The 20,376-nt window shown below is 54.2% G+C and overlaps 2 protein-coding genes across 9 annotated transcripts in view; one reads left to right on the top strand and one right to left on the bottom strand.

Moving 5' to 3' along the window:
* SCA (SREBF chaperone) overlaps positions 1–826 on the top strand; it is a 66,888-nt gene extending 66,062 nt beyond the window's left edge. For all 5 annotated transcript variants that reach the window (XM_071091590.1, XM_011739133.3, XM_011739129.3 and 2 more), the window contains 2 exons: positions 155–361; positions 442–826. In XM_071091590.1, coding sequence (XP_070947691.1) covers positions 155–361; positions 442–687 — 453 coding nt within the window. In that variant the 3' untranslated portion in view covers positions 688–826. The remainder of the gene's footprint in view (positions 1–154; positions 362–441) is intronic.
* Positions 827–1,099: 273 nt separating this feature from the next.
* The window catches only part of LOC105480383 (protein tyrosine phosphatase non-receptor type 23), a 33,135-nt gene continuing 13,858 nt past the window's right edge, over positions 1,100–20,376 (bottom strand). For 2 of the 4 annotated variants that reach the window (XM_011739125.3, XM_011739126.3), the window contains exons 2-25: positions 18,151–18,225; positions 9,772–9,899; positions 9,469–9,545; positions 8,748–8,797; positions 8,500–8,631; positions 8,130–8,210; positions 7,923–8,054; positions 7,790–7,837; positions 7,363–7,419; positions 7,210–7,268; positions 6,956–7,035; positions 6,729–6,843; positions 6,585–6,650; positions 6,037–6,182; positions 5,422–5,733; positions 5,192–5,346; positions 4,947–5,098; positions 4,681–4,860; positions 2,841–4,587; positions 2,561–2,745; positions 2,329–2,433; positions 2,109–2,247; positions 1,903–2,016; positions 1,100–1,824 (exon numbers count right to left, since the gene is read on the bottom strand). In XM_011739125.3, coding sequence (XP_011737427.2) covers positions 1,345–1,824; positions 1,903–2,016; positions 2,109–2,247; positions 2,329–2,433; positions 2,561–2,745; positions 2,841–4,587; positions 4,681–4,860; positions 4,947–5,098; positions 5,192–5,346; positions 5,422–5,733; positions 6,037–6,182; positions 6,585–6,650; positions 6,729–6,843; positions 6,956–7,035; positions 7,210–7,268; positions 7,363–7,419; positions 7,790–7,837; positions 7,923–8,054; positions 8,130–8,210; positions 8,500–8,631; positions 8,748–8,797; positions 9,469–9,545; positions 9,772–9,899; positions 18,151–18,225 — 4,815 coding nt within the window. In that variant the 3' untranslated portion in view covers positions 1,100–1,344. Of the gene's footprint in view, positions 1,825–1,902; positions 2,017–2,108; positions 2,248–2,328; positions 2,434–2,560; positions 2,746–2,840; positions 4,588–4,680; positions 4,861–4,946; positions 5,099–5,191; positions 5,347–5,421; positions 5,734–6,036; positions 6,183–6,584; positions 6,651–6,728; positions 6,844–6,955; positions 7,036–7,209; positions 7,269–7,362; positions 7,420–7,789; positions 7,838–7,922; positions 8,055–8,129; positions 8,211–8,499; positions 8,632–8,747; positions 8,798–9,468; positions 9,546–9,771; positions 9,900–10,699; positions 10,831–18,150; positions 18,226–19,059; positions 19,277–20,376 lie in introns of those variants that run through there. The other 2 variants (XM_011739127.3, XM_011739128.3) reach the window with 2 other exon arrangements.

Here is a 20,376-nt window from a genome sequence, read left to right as displayed (position 1 = left end):
GGTACAGAGCCTGTGGCCCATGTTTGCTGACTCCTGGGAGCTGGGCCCCTTCCAGGAAGCAGAGTCAGGGCCCCACCCACCAGGGCACAGGAACACCATTTTTGACAGAGGTACTCCACCACAGTGACCCCGCTCCCCTGACCTGTTTCCCCAGACCATGGTGCTGGCCAGTGGAGGACAAGATGGGGCCATCTGCCTGTGGGATGTACTGACTGGCAGCCGGGTCAGCCACGTGTTTGCTCACCGTGGGGATGTCACCTCCCTCACCTGTACCACCTCCTGTGTCATCAGCAGTGGCCTGGATGACCTCATCAGCATCTGGGACCGCAGCACAGGCATCAAGTTCTACTCCATTCAGCAGGTAGAGGGGGTGGGGATCATAGGATTCTTGGGACTTTAGGGAAGGACTCAGGACTGAGCTTGTCATGTCCTTGCCTCCAGGATCTGGGCTGTGGTGCAAGCTTGGGTGTCATCTCAGACAACCTGCTGGTGACCGGCGGCCAAGGCTGTGTCTCCTTTTGGGACCTAAACTACGGGGACCTGTTACAGACAGTCTACCTGGGGAAGAACAGTGAGGCCCAGCCTGCCCGCCAGATCCTGGTGCTGGACAACGCTGCCATTGTCTGCAACTTTGGCAGTGAGCTCAGCCTGGTGTATGTGCCCTCCGTGCTGGAGAAGCTGGACTGAGCATGGGGCCTCCCTGCCCAGGCAGGGGTCTGGGGTGCTGTGTGGGGGCCAATGCACTGAACCTGGACTTGGGGGAAAGAGCCGAGTATCTTCCAGCCGCTGCCTCCTGACTGTAATATTAAACTTTTTTAAAAAACCACATCTGTCAGGCACTTTGGGAGCTACTTGTCTCTCTCGGAATTGTTTGTGCACACACTCTGCCTGGACCCTCCTCAGAGCTGCTGAGGAAACATACAGCATGGCACAGGTAGCAAAGCGGGGAGGATGAGCAAGCCAGAACTGCAGGACCCTTAAAGAACTGTCCTGGTAGTATAACAAACAGTTTGGTACCATCCTGTTATCCACGAAAGGTGCTAAGTTCCTGCCAGTGCTACTGAAGCTGAGGCAGCAATGGGCAGACTCAGACATGGGCCACAGAACAGGGTGGTTTATTATTTCAATAGCAAAGAGCTGAAAAATGTCAGGTCTCATAAAGGAGCAGAACCTGACCCAGAGCCTGCAGTACATCTCCACCCCACAGGGGTGCGGACTGGGCCAGGCAGGCCAAAGGCAGCAGAAATGGGAGTAAGGGACTGTGCCCACTGAGAAGCTCTGCTGGGTGTGGGCAGGTGGGCATGAGAGATGATGTAGTGTAAGGACCAGGTAGGCGAAACCTGTTCAGGTCTTGTTGAGTGTCCACAGTGGATCCAGAAGGCTGAGGGGGTCGTCAGAGGGCTGGGTGGCCCGTAGCCCTTGCCCGTTATGGGCCTGCAGAAAGTTCTGCTTGCTCATCCGCTGCTTGCCCCGCAGGGAGCTATCCAGGGAGAAGGCCTCTGGGGTCAAGGAGGCCAGCAGCTCCAGGGAGGAGGAGGGGGGCCCCGAGCTGGGGGCTTCAGGCACTGGCGGCTCCTCCTTAGGCTGGGGAGCCTCAGGCAGCGGGGAGGAAAGGGGGGGCGGGGAGGAAGATGGGATTGGGGTAGACTCTGGGAGGCTGGCTGGCGGGAGGCCTGGGGGCTCTGCAGGGCCTGGCAAGCTGGCAACTGGGGACTCCAATCCCCCAGGAGGCCGGATGCTGAGCTTGGCAATGGTGGCCTGGATGGAGCTGATGGGCACATCCCCACCGAGGACCAGGTCCTGGGAGTCCTGAGGAAGGTGGTTCTGAGAAGACAGAGTGGGTGAGGAGAGGGAGTCCCAAGGTTGTGGCTGTCCCAGCAGCTTCCAGGGAACCTTCCTCACCTTCTGGCTGATGCTTGCGCTGGCCAAGGGTTTGCATGGAGGGGGCACACCATGGCGCTGCAGGACCTGCTCCACGTGTCTCACCACTGCCTCATAGCAGAACCTGAGGTGCAGCTGCACAGGTGCATTTGGCCAGGTCAGCCAGGCAGGGGCCCGTCACCCGGAGACAGAAGGCCCATCCCAGCCCCACCTGCCCAGATCCTCACCTTCTCCTGCAGCATGTGCTTCCTCTGCTGCCGCATGCGTCGCACCAGTTGAGGCAGCTCAGGGATTCCATTCCCAGCCTCCACCTCCTGCACAGCTGCGTAGAGCAGCGCAAAGGCTCCCGTGCGGCCCACACCAGAGCTGTGCCAAGAAGGGGGCATGAGGCTGGGGAATGAGGCCAGGCCAAGAGCCCGCATAGAGACTGTCAGGCCCACCCTCTACCTGCAATGCACAACGATGGGCGTGTGCAGCGGCCGCTGATGCAGGTAATGTGCGTGCACCTCCTGGATGAAGTGCAGCAAGTTGCTGGGGCTGTCGGGCAGGCCTCTGTGGGACAGGATGGGGTGGGGAAGAGCCTATGAGCCAGACCTGATCTCAGGCTCTCATCCCTCCCAGCACCAAGGACTGGACAGCACCCCAGACCCCCAGCCACCATCCAGAGCAGTGGACGCACAACTCAGGCCAAGTGGGGAAGTGGAGGTGCACGAGAGAGCGCTTGAGGCTCTGGTCTCGGAACTGCAGGCTCAGCACACGTTCCACATGCGTTTCAGTGCTGCGGACGCTGCTCAATGCCAGGCTCAGGGCACCGTGCACCATGGGCTGGCCCCTCTCGGTGGGGAAGTAGCGTGCCACTTTTTGCTGAGGGACAGACAAACCAAAACAGGGCTGGTTTTCCAGGATCCCCTGTCCTGCCACCCCACACTGCCCTCGTGGGCACCCAGCCCCTCTCTCACCTTCTCCATCTCAGCCTCAGAAACCAGCATGACAATGACTGACACTTTCTGCTCATGGACCATGAGCCAGAAGTCAGCAGCTGTGCCGGGCAGTGGGGCCTGGGTGGCCACTAGCGGCGGGCAGTATGGGGAGAGCCCCTCCACGCAGCTGGCATTGATGTAGTCATCCTTGCCTGAGCGCAGTACCACACGGTTACTGTCGTACGGCATGACATCCTGGTGCCGGTTTTTCAGTGAGTAGCAGCGGGCGATGGCGATGGAACGGCCTCGGGCATCATGTTCCTGCGCATCTTGCAGTTCCCGCCAGACAGTGTCCAGAGCCCCCACATCCCCCAGCTGGCCCCGAAAGGCCTCCAGCTCCTGCTGCAACTGCCGCAGCCTCTCAGGATGCTCATAGGGGTCCCGCTCAATCAGCCGCAGGGCCTGCGGCCGACGGCCCTCAGCTGCGTCCACCTTGGTGGGCTGCAGCAGGGGCTGCCCACCCCCAGGAGGCTGAGTGCTGCCATGCTGGCTCTCCGGGCTGGAGGAGAGCAGGTCTGCAGCTGCAGCGCCTCGGCGCAGGCAAGGGGGTGGTTCTGCTGCTGGGGGCCGAGGGGGCACAGAACCGGGCCCTGGAGATGGAGCAGGTGAAGGCACCAGGTGGGGACTGGGGGTGGGCTGGCCAGCAGGCGAGGGCCCTCGGATGGTAAGAGGGGCTGCCTGGGGGCCCACGGGTCTGGCAGAAGGGGCAGGACCATATGCCAGGGGGGGATGGGGAGGCTGAGGGGGCCCAGGGCTGGGGAAAGGCAGAGCCCCTGAGTGGGCTGGCAGAGGGTCTTGAGCAGGACCTGGGTAGAGCTGGGTGTGCAGGGGGGTTGGCGGCTGCCCCAGAACCCCAGGCTGAGGGGCATAGGAGTAGGGGGACTGTGGGGGTAGGAGTCCTGGGGCCTGGGGTGGGAAGAGGTGCGGATGCTGGAGTGGAAGGGGCTGCTGTGGGGGTTGAGGCCCAAATGCTCGTGAAGGATGGGGCTGGGGCTGGGGCCCAATCCTCGGGGCTGGAAAACCTGCAGGGATCCCAGGAGAGAAGTGGTGCTGGGCTGGGACGGGTTGCTTGGTCCCTACGGGGTAGGTGTAAGGTGTGGGCAGTGACTGTGGTGGGGGCACCGGGAAGCGGGGCTGGGGAGGAGCAGTCGTGGGGTTTGGCCGTGGGGCTGTGTGGCTGGGGATGGGCGCCTGGATGCTATCTACTGTGGTGGTGGCTGGCCGAACCACCATGGTCAGCTCGGGGCTTGAGAATTGAGGAGGTGGGGCGGAGGGCAGACCTGCAACTGGTGGGGCCGGCCCTACCCCCACATAGGGACTGCTCACCACGCCATGCTGGGGGGAGGATCGGGGCACAAGGCCCAGCTCCGGTGTGTAGGCAGGGGCTGGGTAGAGGGCAGGTCCAGGTGCTACGGGCATTGCAGTGGGCCCTGGGGCCCTGGGCTGTATCAGCTGGGTGGGGCCTGAGTAGGTACCAGGGGGCAAGGGGCCTGAGAGATAGTGGGGTCCTGGGCCTGTGGAGCTGGGGAAGGGGCTGGGAGGAAAGTGGAGTGGGGTGGCAGTTCCCAGGAAGGTGTCGGGCAGTCGTGGGCCAGCCACCATGTCAGGGGGAAGGCTGCGCAGCTCCTCGGGGGGGTCTCCTGCTTCCATTGCCTCACTCTCCTCCCTGCGGGGCAGCAGTGGCTTTGGGGCTGTGGGCCGTGGCGGCGGCTTCTTCTTCAGCTCCCTGTGGGACAGGCAGGGAAGAAGTGGGGCCAGGCTCCCATCACCCCAGCCTGTCTGGACCCAAGCCGCACCACAGCCCCAGGGCCACACGAACCTGTCCAAGAGCTGCTGGCGGGCAGCCTCGCGGGCCTGGCAGGTGGACTGCGTGCGCTCCAGCAGAGCAGCCACCTTGCTCTCCAGGTCTGCGTAGAAGTCCCTGCCCTCCTGTGACTTCTTCATCAGGTCCTCATAGGCTTCATACGAGGCCACCAGGGTCTGCAGCGTGGAGTTCCACCTGGTGGGCAGAAGGGCCAGCTCCAGGTGAACCATGGGGGTGGGCTCCAGGTGGCTCCAGACAAAAGCAGAGGACTGGGCACTGACTTTTGGTCCAGGTCACTGAGTACCCGCCGCACGGCTGCGTACTGCACGTTGGCCTCTGTCAGTGCGCGGAGGACACGGTCCTGGGCGGCCAGGTTCTGCTCCAGGTATACCTTCAGCTGGTCGTACTTTTTCAGCTGCTCCTCGAACAGCTTCTGAGGGAGGGGTGGGGGCCGGGGATGGACACTCAGGGCCTCGACTCCTAAGGGTGGGGCCCAGAGTCCCTCCACCCTGCTCACTCAGCCCACCTTCATCTCTGAGTGGTCTGTGGTGACCAGTGAGGCAGTGATGTCATCTTTCTGGATAAGCTCACGCAGCTGCTGCTCCAGGGACACACGCTGGTCCCGCATCTCCTGCACCTTGGCCAGGATGCGCTTTAGGTTCTGCAGCACAGCCTTGTCCTCTGTGGGCAACAGTGGTCAGTGAGGCCAGAGAAACCCCCAGCTCAAGTCTCCCAATGGGGTCGGGTGGGGCTCACCTGGGGTGAGGGCCGGTGTGGGCAGGGCAGCCCGGACCTGGTCAAGTGGCCCGCTGAGCAGGCGCAGGTTGCCGACGTGCAGGTTCATGGCACGGTGCAGCTCACTGTTGGTAAAGGAGGCCTTCTCGTGGACTTCCATGTACTTGGCCCATTCTCGCCTCACCTCTGCCAGCTCAGCCTTGGAGGGGACGGAGGTGGCCCCCGTCTGGCCCACCGCCTCCTGAAACTTCTGCTCTAGCAGCTCATCCTCCTCCAGCAGGTCTCTGATGTCCTTCAGGGAAGCCTCCACATCCGTGAACACACCTGACAGCACTGGGGGTGTGGATTGTAGAGGCAGCCCCTGAGGCAAGCTGACTGGGCACCCATGGGCCCCTCCCCAAAGAGACAGAACCGCCCCCTCAGGTCAGGGCTTGAGGTGTGCTGAGCAGGCTGCATGAGGTATGCGTACACTGAGCAGGGTGCATGAGGTATGCTGATCCAGAGGAGTGGGCATGGATACCCAAGCCAGGGCCTAGAGGGGTGCAGCCTCCATCCTCGGTGACCAGAGACATGGAGGAGGCCACAGCAGATGACCTCCACACTCCCCTCCACCTGCTTGCTCTGCCCCTTACTCACCTTGCATGGACTGGACAAGGTTCCTGACAGTGTCGGGCCGGACGCTGAGGGCCGCACATTTCTCCATGAGCTGGGGTGGGATGTGGCTGTAGGCATCAAGGTTGTCCACGGTCTCGGGATCCAACTGCATTGAATCCATGAATTGGCTGTGGGGGGGTAACAGGGCCAGGTGGGTGCTGGGTGCTGATCCAACTCTGACCATGTCAAAGGAGCCACTAGGGCAAGCCCCACCACTGAATCTGAGGTCTCAGCAGAGAGCAAATTGTGACCTCGGACCCCTACTACCAGGTCTGGCCTGGTCTCACAGAACATGCCCAGGGCACTGCTGGAAATAGTGGGACAGAAGGCACCTCCTCCTCCCAAGACATGACTCCTGCCTTACACACCAGCCCCACCACCCTGGGCGGGAAGGCAGTGTTGGGAAACCTGTTTGGAACGGACATTTCATTCCTTTCCCAGCATAGGCAGCCCTGGGGTTCCCAGAGCCCCAGGACGTGCTGCCTGCCTCCGCCTCCGCCTCCGCCTCCTGGCCCAAGTCCCACACTCACTCCAGGACCTCATTCTTGTCCTCAATCTTGGCCATCATCTCCCGGAGCAGCTTGGCCTTCTCCTCACTGCAGAAGCAACACAGCATTGGCTGGAGACCCACATCTCAAGACACCCAGCCTCCCTCTGTTCCACCCTCCACCCACCTGTAGAGTGACGAGGCCTCGTGGGCAGCCATGGGTACCAGTTTGGCAAAGATGTCAGGGCCTGTAACAGCTGGGTCTGTGGGGTTCACTGGCAAGGGCTTCACTAATGGGGCTCCTGGAGAGGTGGGAATTGTGGAGATCAGGCCCATGCAGAGTCCTTGAGGCAGCCTCCTGTGTCCTGTCTCCACCCCACCGTCACCTCTGCCCCCACCTCTCAGCTCCCCGACCTTTTACAGGCTGAAGGGTGTCTAATGCTGGGACAGCCTCATGGTAGATGAAGTCGTTGTCCTTCTTGGCAGAATTGAACCTGGGGGTCAGGAGCAGGGGGAGTGGGCAGTGACGGGGTGTCAGTGGAGATCCAGAACCTACTTCCCATGTAGGACATCGCTCTCTGGCACTGAAGGCTTCCTCCCAAAGATGCCAGCAGAGACACAGGACCCTTCACAAAAAGAGGGAACCAGGGCCACCCCCACAGACTCACTTTCCCCCAATGACATCCATAGTGAAACGAAGCGCGTCTTGCACCGTGTCAGGCTGGCCCTGTGGGGTTAGGGACAGGGGTGGGGTCTTAGCACCAACCAAGGCTGGCACCAACCAAGGGTCTGAGGGGCAGCCAGGCCTTCCTCAGCTTTACCTTGGCCAACTTGATGGCTTCATTGAGCTTGTCCAGGGCGCTCTGGAAGTACGCAACCTGTGGAGAGTGGCAGGAAAGCCTGCTCTGTCCTCCTCTGCTTGGACCCCTACTCCTCCTGCCTCCCACCCGGCCCTGCCTTTCCATCAGGTGACCCATCAGATGACAAGCAGCTCAGGAGGCAGCCGGGAGCAGCGCCACGCCCTGCCCCAGCCACCCGCTCTGTGGGGAGCCTGCCCCACCTCCTCAGACTCTGAGGGACGAGGGCTGCACAGATGGGACAACACTTAAGACACCAGGCCTGCAGCAGGTGGTGGCCAGGGTGAGACAGAGAAGGCCACCCCCTGGTGTGTAAGGAGTGGGAGCACACCAGCATCTCACTGAAGGCTGCTATCGGTCCCCAGTCCCCTCCTTGCTGCAGCTCACTCACCCGCTCCCCAAACTTCTGCTGCTCCTCGGCCTGCTTTCCCATGTGCAGCTGGGAAAGAAGAAGAGGTGCCATGACTTGCTTCCTGAGCTGTGGCCACTCAGCCCCACCCCACCCTGGGGCCCCAGGCCCTCACATGAGCCACGGCTGCAAAGTAGTAGATCTTCATCTGCACAAGCTTCTTCCAGTCCTTCTGGATCCGGCCCAGCAGTGAGGCAGTGTCGGGGTTCTCCAAAGCCCGGCATGCCTCCTTGTAGTAATCTACTACCTGGGGACAGGGTGGGGCTCAGTGAGTGGGGGGGTCAACAGTAAAATGAAGGCCTCCCATCAGCCCCGTCCCTACCTGTGCACTGATGCGGGCCACCAGAAAGCTCTTCCTGTTGTCCAACATCGACTTCTCCAGGAGGCACTCCTGAGCCTGGCCCTGGGGAGACACATGAGGTGTCCCTCACTCACCCAAGGCCTCACCCTTCCCCTTCCCCTTCCCCTTCCCCAGGGGCAGACTGAGGGATCCCTCTTCACTGCCCTCTCCCCCAGCTGACCCCACGCCAAGCAGCACCACTGTGCTCCTAGATTCAACAAAGCCAAGGCCCCCTGCTTGTCCCTCACTGCCATCAGCACATGGCCTGGTCCAGGATCCAGGCCCAACTGCCCCCTCCCCAGCCATCCCCTTCCCTGGATTCAACTCCACTCCAACCAGGGCACCTCCTCACCAGCATGAGGTTGACGTTGAGAGTAAGGATCTGGCGGCTCATGTCGACGCTGTAGGCTTGAGGGAAGTGCTCCCGCAGGTAGGCGAAGGCGCCGGCTGCGCACTGGAAGTGGGTACAGGAGACCTTCATGCCCTGGGAGGGAGTGGGAGGATGGCCTGTGTCCACTCCATGGGTCAGGATTCATCCATAACTGGCAGGCTGCCCCTCCCTGGTATGTCCACATGTTCCACCACTGCCCCTCTCCTCACCTCCTCAGACACCCGCTTGTCCATGGCCCCCAGCATGGAGTGCAGTGCTCCTGGGGAGGGAGGGGACACAGTGTTAGGGGGCCTGGGGCTGCTCATACCCATGTAAAGGTGAGGCAGAAGGGGCACTGTTGTCATCCACAGTCAGGAAAACAGGGCTCTGAGAACCAGGGCAATGAGTCCAAGGACACCCAAGCTGGAGGGAACAGCGAGACTCAGAAGTCCTGCCCAGTCCGCAGTCTCCTGCTCTGCATTTGGCAGAGGATGGAAGGGCTCCTGTCCAAGGGGTCCAATCTTGAAGCTTCAGGGATGTTTGCACAGAACTCTGGGGCTCCCCAAGCTTCTCCCTTGAGCCAGGCTAAGGCTGACTAGCAGGGCAAGCTGAGGCCAGCCTTGCTCTTCTCCTTCCTGAAGCAGCCCCAAACCACAGTGGGGAGGGGCTGTCCAGTCAAAGAAGAAAGGCCATCTCTCCCAGCCAGAGCACACAGTGGCAACTCTGTGTGGCAACCAGACCAGTAGAACCTCGCCCCAGCAGAGGCTCCCCATGGGCCCAGACCAGAAAACAGCAGAGGAGCTGGCAGGGCTGTAGGGAAGTCAGTGGAGGGGCGGGAATCCTGGAGTTCTCCCTTTATCAGCCCACTGCCTTCGTGGCCATCTGAAGAGCTGAAACCTAGGCTGGCAGGACTGGGGAGTAGGGCCATGGGGAAGGGATCAGGCAGCTCACCAAGGTTGTAGAGAATACAGGCCTGCTCGTACTTGATGTCCTCATGGGCCACAGACTTGCCTGAGAAGATCTCTGTCCTGCAGACATGGCACCCCAGTTATCTCGAGGGCAGGAACTGGCCAGAGCCCTGAGATTAGGTAAGGGGACTAACTACTCCAGTGTGGGGTTGTGGGGAGGCCTAGGGGGACCATACGAGGCCATTCCCCATCCTATGCAGCAAGGAGAAGGGGGAAGGGAGGGAAGGAGCACCCCCACCACCCAGACTCCCCCCCGGGATCCTCCAGCCCTTCCTGGGGCTCTCACCAGGTGACAGGGACAGCGGCCTCCTGGCCCGAGCCCATGGGGACCCGACTCTGCAGGTAATGAAGCTGGCCGAGGTACTTGCGGAGGACACTACAGCCCTCAAAGTCTCGTGGGACACGGACAGCATTCTGGGGGGGCAGGATGGGAGAAGCAGGCCTGTTGTCATATGGGGCAGTGGACAGGCAGGCCAGCTAACCCACAAAGCCAGGAAAACGCATCAGAGCTGGCCGACTGCACATGCCAAGGGATCCCAAAAAGTCCATGGCTACACCTATAGTCGTTCAACAAACCATTCCACAAGCCAGGGCTGGCAGCTGGCTGACTGAATCCATCCCACGTAGTTTTTCTTTTTTTTTTTTTTTAAGGAAAAAAAAAAACAGAGTCTCACTCTGTCACCCAGGCTAGAATACAGTGTTCACTGCAACCTCCTGGGTTCAAGCAATTCTCCTGTCTCAGCCTCCCTATTAGCTGAGACTACAGGCATACGCCACCATGCCTGGCTAATTTTTGTATATTTAGTAGAGACGGGGTTTCCCCATTTTGGCCAGGCTGGTCTCGAACCTTGTGATCCACCCACCTCCACCTCCCAAAGTGCCGGGATTACAGGTGTGAGCCACTGTGCCCAGCCCATCTCAAATATCTGAAAAGCAATTTGCAACATGTTTTAAGTTTTTTACTGTACTTAACTTTTGGCCCACAGTTTTTTGTTTTTAATAGAGACGGGGTTTTGCCATGTTGCCCAGGCTGTTCTCAAACTCTTGGGCTCAAGTGATCCTCCCACCTCCACCTCCCAAAGTACTGGGATTAAAGGCGTGAGCTGCCACTCAGCGTGACCCACAGTTCTATATCTCACAGTTTACAGTAACAGACATCCAGGAAAGTAAATGCTTGGATATGAATAGAAGGATATTTATCACAGCATTATTACCAGGGTCAAAAACTGGACTCCAGATCAGGTGCAGTGGCTCACACATGTGGTCCCAGCATTTTGGGAGGCCAAGGTGGGAGGATCGCTTGAGGCCAGGAGTTAGATACCAGTCTGGGCAATGTAGCAAGACCCTGTCTCAACAAAAAAGAATTTTAAAAATTATCTAGGTGTGATGATGCCTTTAGTCCCAGCTCCTTGGGAGGCTGACGGGAAAAGATCGGTTGAGCGGGAGGTTAAGGCTGCAGTGAGCTACGGTTGTGCCACCGTTTTCCAGCCTGGGTGATGAAGCAAGACTCTGTCTCTCAAAAAAAACAAAAAGGCAAAACTGGATACCCGCCAGAATTCCCATTAAAGAGGACTGTTTTAAATTAATTATGTCAAGGTGCCTCACAAGAGAATATTCTGCAACCATGAAAACTAAAGACAAGAGTCTCTAGTTATTCATATGTTAAGAAGCCTATGGCATGCTATTGGGCAAAAAAAAAAAAAAGAATGTAACAAATGGAATCATACAAATACTGATATCCATATCCAAATAGGTACATAGGCCAGGCAAGGTGGCTCGCGCCTGTAATCCTAGCACTTTGGGAGGCCAAGACAGACGGATCACCTGAGGTCAGGAGTTCAACACCAGCCTGGCCAACATGGTGAAATCCCATCTCTACTAAAAATACAAAAATTAGCCAGGCATGGTGGTGCATGCCTGTAATCCCAGCTACTCGGGAGGCTGAGGCAGGAGAATCGCTTGAATCCAGGAGGCGGAGGTTGCAGTGAGCTGAGATCATGCCATTGCACTGCAGGCTGGGCAACAAGAGCAAAACTCTGTCTCAAAAGAAAAAACAAACAAAAAACCACAAATAGGTACATAAACAAAAAGAAGATTCAGAAGATTGTATACCATAATGTTAACTGTGATTATCTCGGGATGATAAGATTTAAGTAATTTATCTTATTCTATATAAATAGATACATATGGCTGAGCGAGGTGGCTCATGCCTATAATCCCAACACTTTGGGAGGCCTAGGCGGGTGGACCTCTTGAGCCCAGGAGTTCGAGACCAGCCTGGGCAATGTGGTGAAACCCTGTATCTATTAAAAACACAAAAATTAGCCAGGCATGGTGGTGTACACCTGTAATTTCAGCTACTCAGGAGGCTTGGGCAGGAGAATCACTGGAATCCGGCGGGCAGAGGTTGCAGTGAGCTGAGATCCCACCACTGCACTCCAGCCTGGGTGACAGAGTGAGACTCGGTCTCAAAAAATAATAATTATAAATAAATAAATGGATATACATCTGACAGAAACATGTATTTACTTCTTCATATTGTTTATGTATTCTTTATATTAAACATTTTCAATATTTATGATAAACAACAGACCTATTCTTATTTTGGGGGGAAAACAACAAAAAAACAAATGAACCCTCTGCTTAAACAAACAGAAAAGCAAACAGTACACCCTCCAAGGAGCAGGTGCACAGTGAGGGGGACGGCTTGACACCTGTCTGCCCTCAGCCCCCTGCAGAGGACCAGAGCCCCTCACTAGGACTTAGCCAGAAGAAATCCTCCAGGACACTCCACTCAGGGAGCTCAGCTCTGAGCTGCTGGCAGAGATGCTCTCAGAAGGGGTACATACACCCTGGGGACAGCAGAACAGAAGAGTCAGGCATCAGTTGTACTCTACACCACTTCCCAGCAGTATCCTGGGAGACTCTGAAACTCAGTCTCTTCTTTAAACAGGGATGATAATCTCCCTGGTGGTGAGGCCTCTAGAATGCCCAGTGCAAGGATAAGGCATGTCACAGCCACAGCTTACAGCATTAGGGCAGTGCTTCTCAAATCTAGTCATTCTTATCATACCCCTCCATCATGACCTCTGCCATATCCAAATACCACTTGTACTTAACATCTTTCTTTAAACAACCCATTTTTAAAATCAAGAGCCACATCCTAAGCAATAACAGCTCTAAAATAATAGGTGTGATGCACTAGCCACACAGTTTTTTTCAATACTCACTAAAGTAGCACATATAAAAATATTTAAAAATCTTGGCTGGGCATGGTGGCTCATGCCTGTAATCCCAGCACTTTGGGAGGCCAAGGTGGGAGGATCGCTTGAGCCCAGGATTTTGAGACCAGCCTGGGGAACATGGCGAGACTCCACCTCTACAAAAAATACAAAAATTGGCAAGGTGCAGTGATGCACACCTGTAGTCCCAGCTACTTAGGACTACAGGCTTGGGAAGGGGGAGAAGTGATTGAGCCTGGGAGGTGGAGGCTACAGTGAGCCATGATCATGCCACTGCACTTCAGCCTGGGCAACAGAGTGAGACCCTATCTCAAAAAATAAAATAAAAGGCCGGGCATGGTGGCTCACACCTGTAATCCCAGCACTTTGGGAGGCCGAGGTGGGTAGATCACGAGGTCAGGTGGTCTCGATCTAAGACCATCCTGACAAACAAGGTGAAACCCCGTCTCTACTAAAATTATAAAAATAAGGCGGGTATGGTGGTGGGCGCCTGTAGTCCCAGCTACTTGGGAGGCTGAGGCAGGAGAATGGTGTGAACCCGGGAGGCGGAGCTTGCAGTGAGCCAAGATTGCGCCACTGCACTCCAGCCTGGATGACAGAGTGAGACTCCATCTCAAAAAATAATAATAAAATAAAATAAAAAATAAGACGGGCACATTGGCTCACACCTGTAATCCCAGCACTTTGGGAGGCCAATGTGGGCAGATAACCTGAGGTCGGGAGTTTGAGACCAGTCTGGTCAACATGGAGAAACCCCGTCTCTATTAAAAATACAAAATTAGCTGGGCATGGTGGTGGCTACTCAGGAGGCTGAGGCAGAAGAATCGCTTGAACCCTGGAGGCAGAGGTTGTGGTGAGCCAAGGTTTTGCCATTGCACTCCACCCTGGGCAATAGGAGCAAAACTCGGTCTCAAAAATAAATAAATAATAAAATAAAATAAAATTTGTCTTGTACTTCCTAAAACCATCTTTGGGAAACAATGGAAGCAGTCTCCCCTCCAGATCCAAGAGATCACCTGTACCCTTTAATCCATCCAAGAATGCAGCCCCCTGTGGTTGTAGCCTGGTCTGTCAGACTCTCAGACGAACTGCACAGAGGAGTCTGAGAGACAGCTTGATGCTGTGACACCCCCACAGCATCCTCTGCACCTGTCAGTTTTATTCCCTGTAATCACAGAGCCAAGAATGTACTCCAGAGTTTCAAAAGGGAAGTCTTCTTAGAAACAACTATTCAAACCCTGGTTTTACAGATGAGGAAACTGAGGCTCAGATGAGGGAAAGAGGATTGCCTAAAGCTCCCAATAACTTTTTCACTGAAAGATTATTATCAGTGTCCTATGTAAGAAAATTTGTTCTGGGGTTTCAAAAGTTTAAGGAACAGTCATCAAGACTAGGCATGGTGGCTCATGCCTGTAATCCCAGCATTTTCTGAGGCTGAGGCAGAGGATTGCTTGATTACAACAATTAGCCATGCCTGGTGGTGCATACTTGTAGTCCCAGGTACTCAGGAGGCTGAGGTAGGAGGATCGCTTGAATCCAGGAGGCAGAGGTTGCAATGAGCCGAGATAGACTGCATTCCAGCCTGAGCGACAGAGTGAGACTCTGTCTTTAAAAACAAAAACAAAAACAAAAACAAAAACAGAAACAGAAACAGTGATCTAGTCCAACTCGCACATTGCTGGGATAAATTAAACCAAGTCCCAGGAAGGGGAAGTGGCTACCCCAGATGGCCTTGTGTGAGCTTTTTTTGCGCTGGAAAAGCACAGGTCTGAAAGCTGCTGGCTCACAGCTCTCTCAGGGGCTGCTCTACCCAGCCCGTTGCTCTGTGCAGGTTGTCTGCCTTATGCTTTGGAGGATATGTCTCAGAGGACGCTTTGGAGATTGGTGGTAATGCTCCTTCTAGGGTGTGTTGCATCCTTGTGTATAGTGTATGCCTGTGTGTGCAAAATGATGGTTGTCCTAGAGGCTAAGATTATCTCAGTGGTTTTCTTTTCTTTTTTTTTTTTTTTTTGAGACGGAGTCTGGCTCTGTCGCCTGGGCTGGAGTGCAGTGGCTGGATCTCAGCTCACTGCAAGCTCCGCCCCCGGGTTTACGCCATTCTCCTGGCTCAGCCTCCCGAGTAGCTGGGACTACAGGCGCCCGCCGCCTCGCGCGGCTAGTTTTTTGTATTTTTTAGTAGAGACGGGGTTTCACCGTGTTCGCCAGGATGGTCTCGATCTCCTGACCTCGTGATCCGCCCGTCTCGGCCTCCCAAAGTGCTGGGATTACAGGCTTGAGCCACCGCGCCCGGCCAATCTCACTGGTTTTCAAACTTTGTTCAAATAAACCCTTTTAGAAGATTCAATTTATGAGGAGGGTTCTGAGAAGACAGCATAAGAAGCATCAGAAATCTGTCTCCCCACCAAGACAAGCTGCACTGGCAGAATCTGACTTAACTCTGGAGTCTATTGAAGGCTTGCAACTTCTAGGGGAAGGCTTTGACAGTGCAGTTCATTGCCATTAATTTTGGTCAATTTCAGCCCCTACCATAGTAGCAGTCACCCATCCCCCACCCCCAGCACCTGGGAGGTAGCTGTGCACCAGTTCCAGGAGCAGCTTGTGGGAGCCAGCATGGACAAAAAGGACTCTGTACTCCAAATACAGGAGATCTTGCTGATTGCTGCTTCTGATCACAGAGGTACAGAGAAAGAGGCAGCTCCTCCACTATTGCACCTCCCTCCATGGCTGTAAGCTTCTCCACCCCTAGCTGAAGTAACTTCCAAGGGATCTAAAGGCCTGGCATCTTTTCCCTTCTTCATTTTTGTCTTTTTCCTCTTTTGGGAGGCAGACATTCAAGAGTAAGATGTTCAAAAGCAACCACATATATAGGGGAAATGAGAAAGTCACTGCGCATGTAGAATGGTACAGGCTCAGAAAAGACCTGTGAAGACCTTAAGTTTACAAGGCCGGGTGCTGCGGCTCACACCTTTAATCCCAACACTTTGGGAGGCTGGGGCCAGAAGATCACTTGAGCCCAGGAGTTTGAGACCAGCCTGGGCAACAGAGGGGAACCCCACCTCTACAAAAAATTTAAAAAGTAGCTGGATGCAGTGGTGTGCACCTGTAGTCCCAGCTACCTGGGGGCTGAGGTGGGAGGATGGCTTGAACTGGGGAGATGGAAGCTGCAGTGAGCCGGGATTGTGCCACTGCACTCCAGCCTGGACGACAGAACGAAACCCTGTCTCAGGAAAAAAAAAAAAAAAAAACTTTAAGTTTACATTTCAGGCTGATTCTTGGCACAGGGGTAGCCTACAACAATCAAAAACACAAAAACAAAACTAGCAAATTCTGGGGAAGGGGGAGAATCTGATATCCAGAGATATGACATCATTCGATTATTTTTTAATTTCCTTCAAGAATTTTTTCTTTGCATTCCTAACTTGGTGATCTGGTGCAAGAGGCCTAGCTTTTGGCCTATCTCAGCTTTGTCACATGCCTTCCTCACTAAGTGTAATAATTTCTAGCTTTTCTTTTTTGAGACAGAATCTTGCTCTGTTGCCCAGGCTGGAGTGCAGTGGTACAATCTTGGCTCACGGCAACCTCTGCCTGAGCCACTGCACCTGGCCTTGTACTAACTTTGAATAACTGACAGAGAAAATATCTTCACCCAGGCCAGGCGCGGTGGCTCATGCCTTTGTAATCCCTGCACTTTGGGAAGCCGAGGCGGGTGGATTACCTGAGGTCAGCAGGTCGAGACCAGTCTGGCCAACAAGTTGAAACCCTGTCTCTATTAAAAATACAAAAAATTAGCTGGGCACGGTGGCGGGCACCTATAGTCCCAGCTACTTAGGAGGCTGAGGCAGAAGAATCGTTTGGACCTGGGAGGTGGAGGTTGCAGTGAGCTGAGATCATGCCACTGCACTCCAGCCTGGGTGGCAGAGTGAGATTAGGTCTCAAAAAAAGAAAAAAAGAAAATATCTTCACCCACTAGACTAAATGAAAATATATCCAAAAATTTACTGATGGGTAGTATACTGAAAATAGTTGCTAATGCTGCTGGGTTATTGCAAGGATTGGTATGTGGTCCATGACAGATAAGAAAACACTAACAGCTACTGATTTCTATGGCATGTATCTACATCACTGGTACTCAAGCTCAGCCATGCCAGTGCAGACTCTCAGACTTCTAACAAAAACATAAGGGAAAACATGTTGTTATCCAATAATACATAAAATAATCAGGGAAAAATACAGCATACGTCATTTTATTGCACTTAGCAGGTGCTGTGTTTTTTACAGACTGAAGGTTTGTGACAACTCTGCATCACACAGGCCTGTCGGCACCATTTTTCCAGCAGCATGCACTCATTTCATGACTCTGTGTCATATTTTAGTAATTCTCACAATATTTCAAACTGTTTTTTACTGTATATCTGTTATGGTGATCTGTGATCCGTGATCTTTGATGTTACTATTGTAATTGTTTTTGGTGCCATGAACTGCACCCATAGAAGACGGCAGACTTATAAATGTCCCGTGTGTTATCGCTGCTTCACTGGCTGGCCTTTTCCTGTTTCTCTCCCTCTCCTCAGGCCTCCCTATTCCTTGAGACACAATAATATGGAAATTAGGCCAATTAATAACCTTACAATGGTCTCTTAAGTGTTTAAGTCAAAGGAAGAGTCACTCATCTTTCATTTTTTTTGTTTTGTTTTGTTTTCTGAACAGTCAGGATCTCACTCTGTCAGTCAGGCTGGAGTACAGTGGTATGAACATGGTTGGCTCACTGCAGTACCAACCTCCTGGGCTCAAGTGATCTTCCCTCCTCAGCCTCCTGAGTAGCTGGGGACACAGGTGTGCACCATCATGCCTGGCTAATTTTTTTTTTTTTTTTCCTGTAGAGACAGGATCTCACTATGTTGAATTTGGTCTCAAACTCCTGGGCCTGAACTCCAGGAGGAACCGATCCTGCTGCCTTGGCCTCCCAAAGTGCTGGCATCATAGGCGTGAGTCACCACATCCAGCTGTCTTTCACTTTACAGCAAAAGCTAGAAATGGGCTGGGCGGTTTCTTTTTTTGTTGTTTTTGAGATGGAGTCTCGCTCTGTCACCCAGGCTGGAGGGCAGTGGCACGATCTCGGCTCACTACAACCTCCACCTCCTGGGTTCAAGCAATTATCCTGCTTCAGCCTCCCGAGTAGCTGGAACTACAGGCACATGACACCACATCCGCCTAATTTTTGTATTTTTAGTAGAGATGGGGTTTCACCATGTTGGTCAGGCTGGTCTCAAACTCCTGACCTCAAATGATCTGCCCACCTCAGCCTCCCAAAGTGCTGGGATTACAGGTGTTGAGCCACCGCACCCGGCCTAGGCGGTTTCTTTATCTCCCTATCAAACCAATCCTGTCTACCCATGCATAAAAAAACAATACTCTCCTCCTACCTGTCTGAGCAACTCCAGCTTCTTCAGTTCTTCATTGTAGGCTTCTGGGTTCTCTCCATAATTCTTCAGGACAAACTAAAGAAAGAGAAGAACATAAGCCAGTGGCAGAGAAAACCCGTGCCTCGCCCTCTGAGTCCTGGGCAAGCACCAACCAGGGCTCAGGATTAACTGCAGATCTACAACCATAAGCATGTCTCCTGGACCACCAGGAACTTGACTTTATGAAGAGGCAGCACCAAAATGCTGACCATGAGAGCCTTGACCCTGCACCAGCACTCTGGCAAGTCCTCCTAATGCTGCAGCCTCTCTACAAAGTCCAGGAGTCTGCCAGCTCAGGAAGCCAAGGAACTCAGCTGACTGAAATGGGGTCCTAGTAAGGATTCCAGAAAGGGTCACAAACTCAAGCCTCCCTAGATTGGGCCCTGCTGTGTTTTGGGGTCACAACCATAACCTTAAGCTCATAGCAAGTGCAGGCAAGAGGCACCAAACAAGAGTGGGAACAGAAAGCCTCTCTCACCAACCCATCCTCCTGGCCTGGGAAAGGACAGCATAGAAATATGTGATCTGCAGTGTCCTCATCTGTGAGGAAAGACCTGCGGCTATGTGAGGAGAATGGCCCAGGTGGGAGAAGGTGAGGAAGGAGAGGTCACTACCCGCATCAGAGAGAGCACTAGAGTGCCTGTCCACAGTGGCACTCACCACCTCCAGAGCAGACTGTCTTGGACAATGAGCATACACACCCGCCTGGAGGCACAGGCTCAGCCCAAAAGGCCCCCTGTTCAACTCAGATCACCAGACTAAGGCAACTGCAACTGCCCCTGTTGCAGTACTTGCTGCTGGTGTCTTGGCTAGCAATCTGGGGGGGCCAGATCCACTCACGCCACAAACACTAAGAGCACTGATACCCACCTCACAGGGCTCCTTAAGGCCATGACCAAGGTTTGCAAGGTGGAGAGAGAGGCTGGGAAAGGCTGAGATGAGGCAGCCTGCTCTGTCTGGGAGCACACTCACTCACACCATGTGTGTGGCCACCCATCTTTCCTGGGGTCCCTTCCCAGGATCCAGGAACCATGGCTAAGGAATCAGCCACATGGGAACCAGGAAGCCTGTGTGACAGCTTCTATCTGCCTGGTGAGCAAAGGGAGAAGAGGAACAGATGGCAGGGAGGTAACAGCTGAGCTCATTACAGCACCACGCAACCCTTTCCCAAACCTCTGAGTATAACCCTGGTTCTCCTGTTGGTTTCAGCTCCTGAAAGTCCCTGTGTCCATAAGTTCTTTTCTCTCTCCACCTCTGTCCTGGACAATCCACCCCTAAAAATCCGTCCCTTACCAAGTGGCCAGAATTGTTATTTCTAACACAACTCTGAGGTCACTTCTAGCTTTAAATCCTTCGGAAACACACATACACCCCTAGGGAGAAGATAGACCAAAACATGCTTACCTCAGGACAGTGATATGACAGGAAATGACGTATAATCTAAAAAGAATGTGTGCAGTAGCTTCCCAAAGCCTCTAGGACCAAATCTAATCTTGGCATAGAGTTTATGACCCTGCACAACCTGTTCCTGGCCGGGCGAGGTGGCTCAAGCGTGTAATCCCAACACTTTGGGTGGCCAAGGTGGGAGAATCACTTGAGGCCAGGAATTGGAGATCAGCCTGGGCAAAAGAGCAAGACCTGTCTCTACAAACATAAACAAAAATAAACAACCTGCTCCTCACAACCTTCAAGGATTGTCCTCTGGCACCTCCCAGGGACAACCAGCCCACAGTACTTGGGAATTACTGCTCTCAGGTATCAATGCTTATCTACATTGTCCCTACCTTCTCTACTAAGATTCAGCTGAAATGTCACTTCCTTGAATATTAGCTGCTGTTCGGCTCACATTCCAAACATGCCTCCATTATACTGTGTGCTGACAGCAGGGTCATGCCAGTGACCCCAACCTCAAACAACAAGCATTAAGGAATGGTAGGGGCCTTATCAGATGTGTTGTATACTCAGCAAATTATTGCTTTCACAGGAAATGCAGAGGACAGATGAACATGAAAAGGAAACACTCACAAAAATGAAGAAAATGGGGCAACAATGAACCCACTCTTCAAAAAATTAATGTCATTTAAAAGGAGGGGGTTGAGCAGTGGGCTATTCTAGATTAAAAACGATTAAACAGGTTGGACATGGTGGCTCAAGCCTGTAACCCCAGCACTTTGGGTGGCTGAGGTG

This window comes from Macaca nemestrina, chromosome 2 (genome assembly GCF_043159975.1).
Source record: "Macaca nemestrina isolate mMacNem1 chromosome 2, mMacNem.hap1, whole genome shotgun sequence".
Classification (NCBI taxonomy): domain Eukaryota; kingdom Metazoa; phylum Chordata; class Mammalia; order Primates; family Cercopithecidae; genus Macaca; species Macaca nemestrina.
The sequence above is the reverse complement of the archived record's forward strand: the minus strand, read 5'-3'. Positions and strand labels throughout refer to the sequence as shown.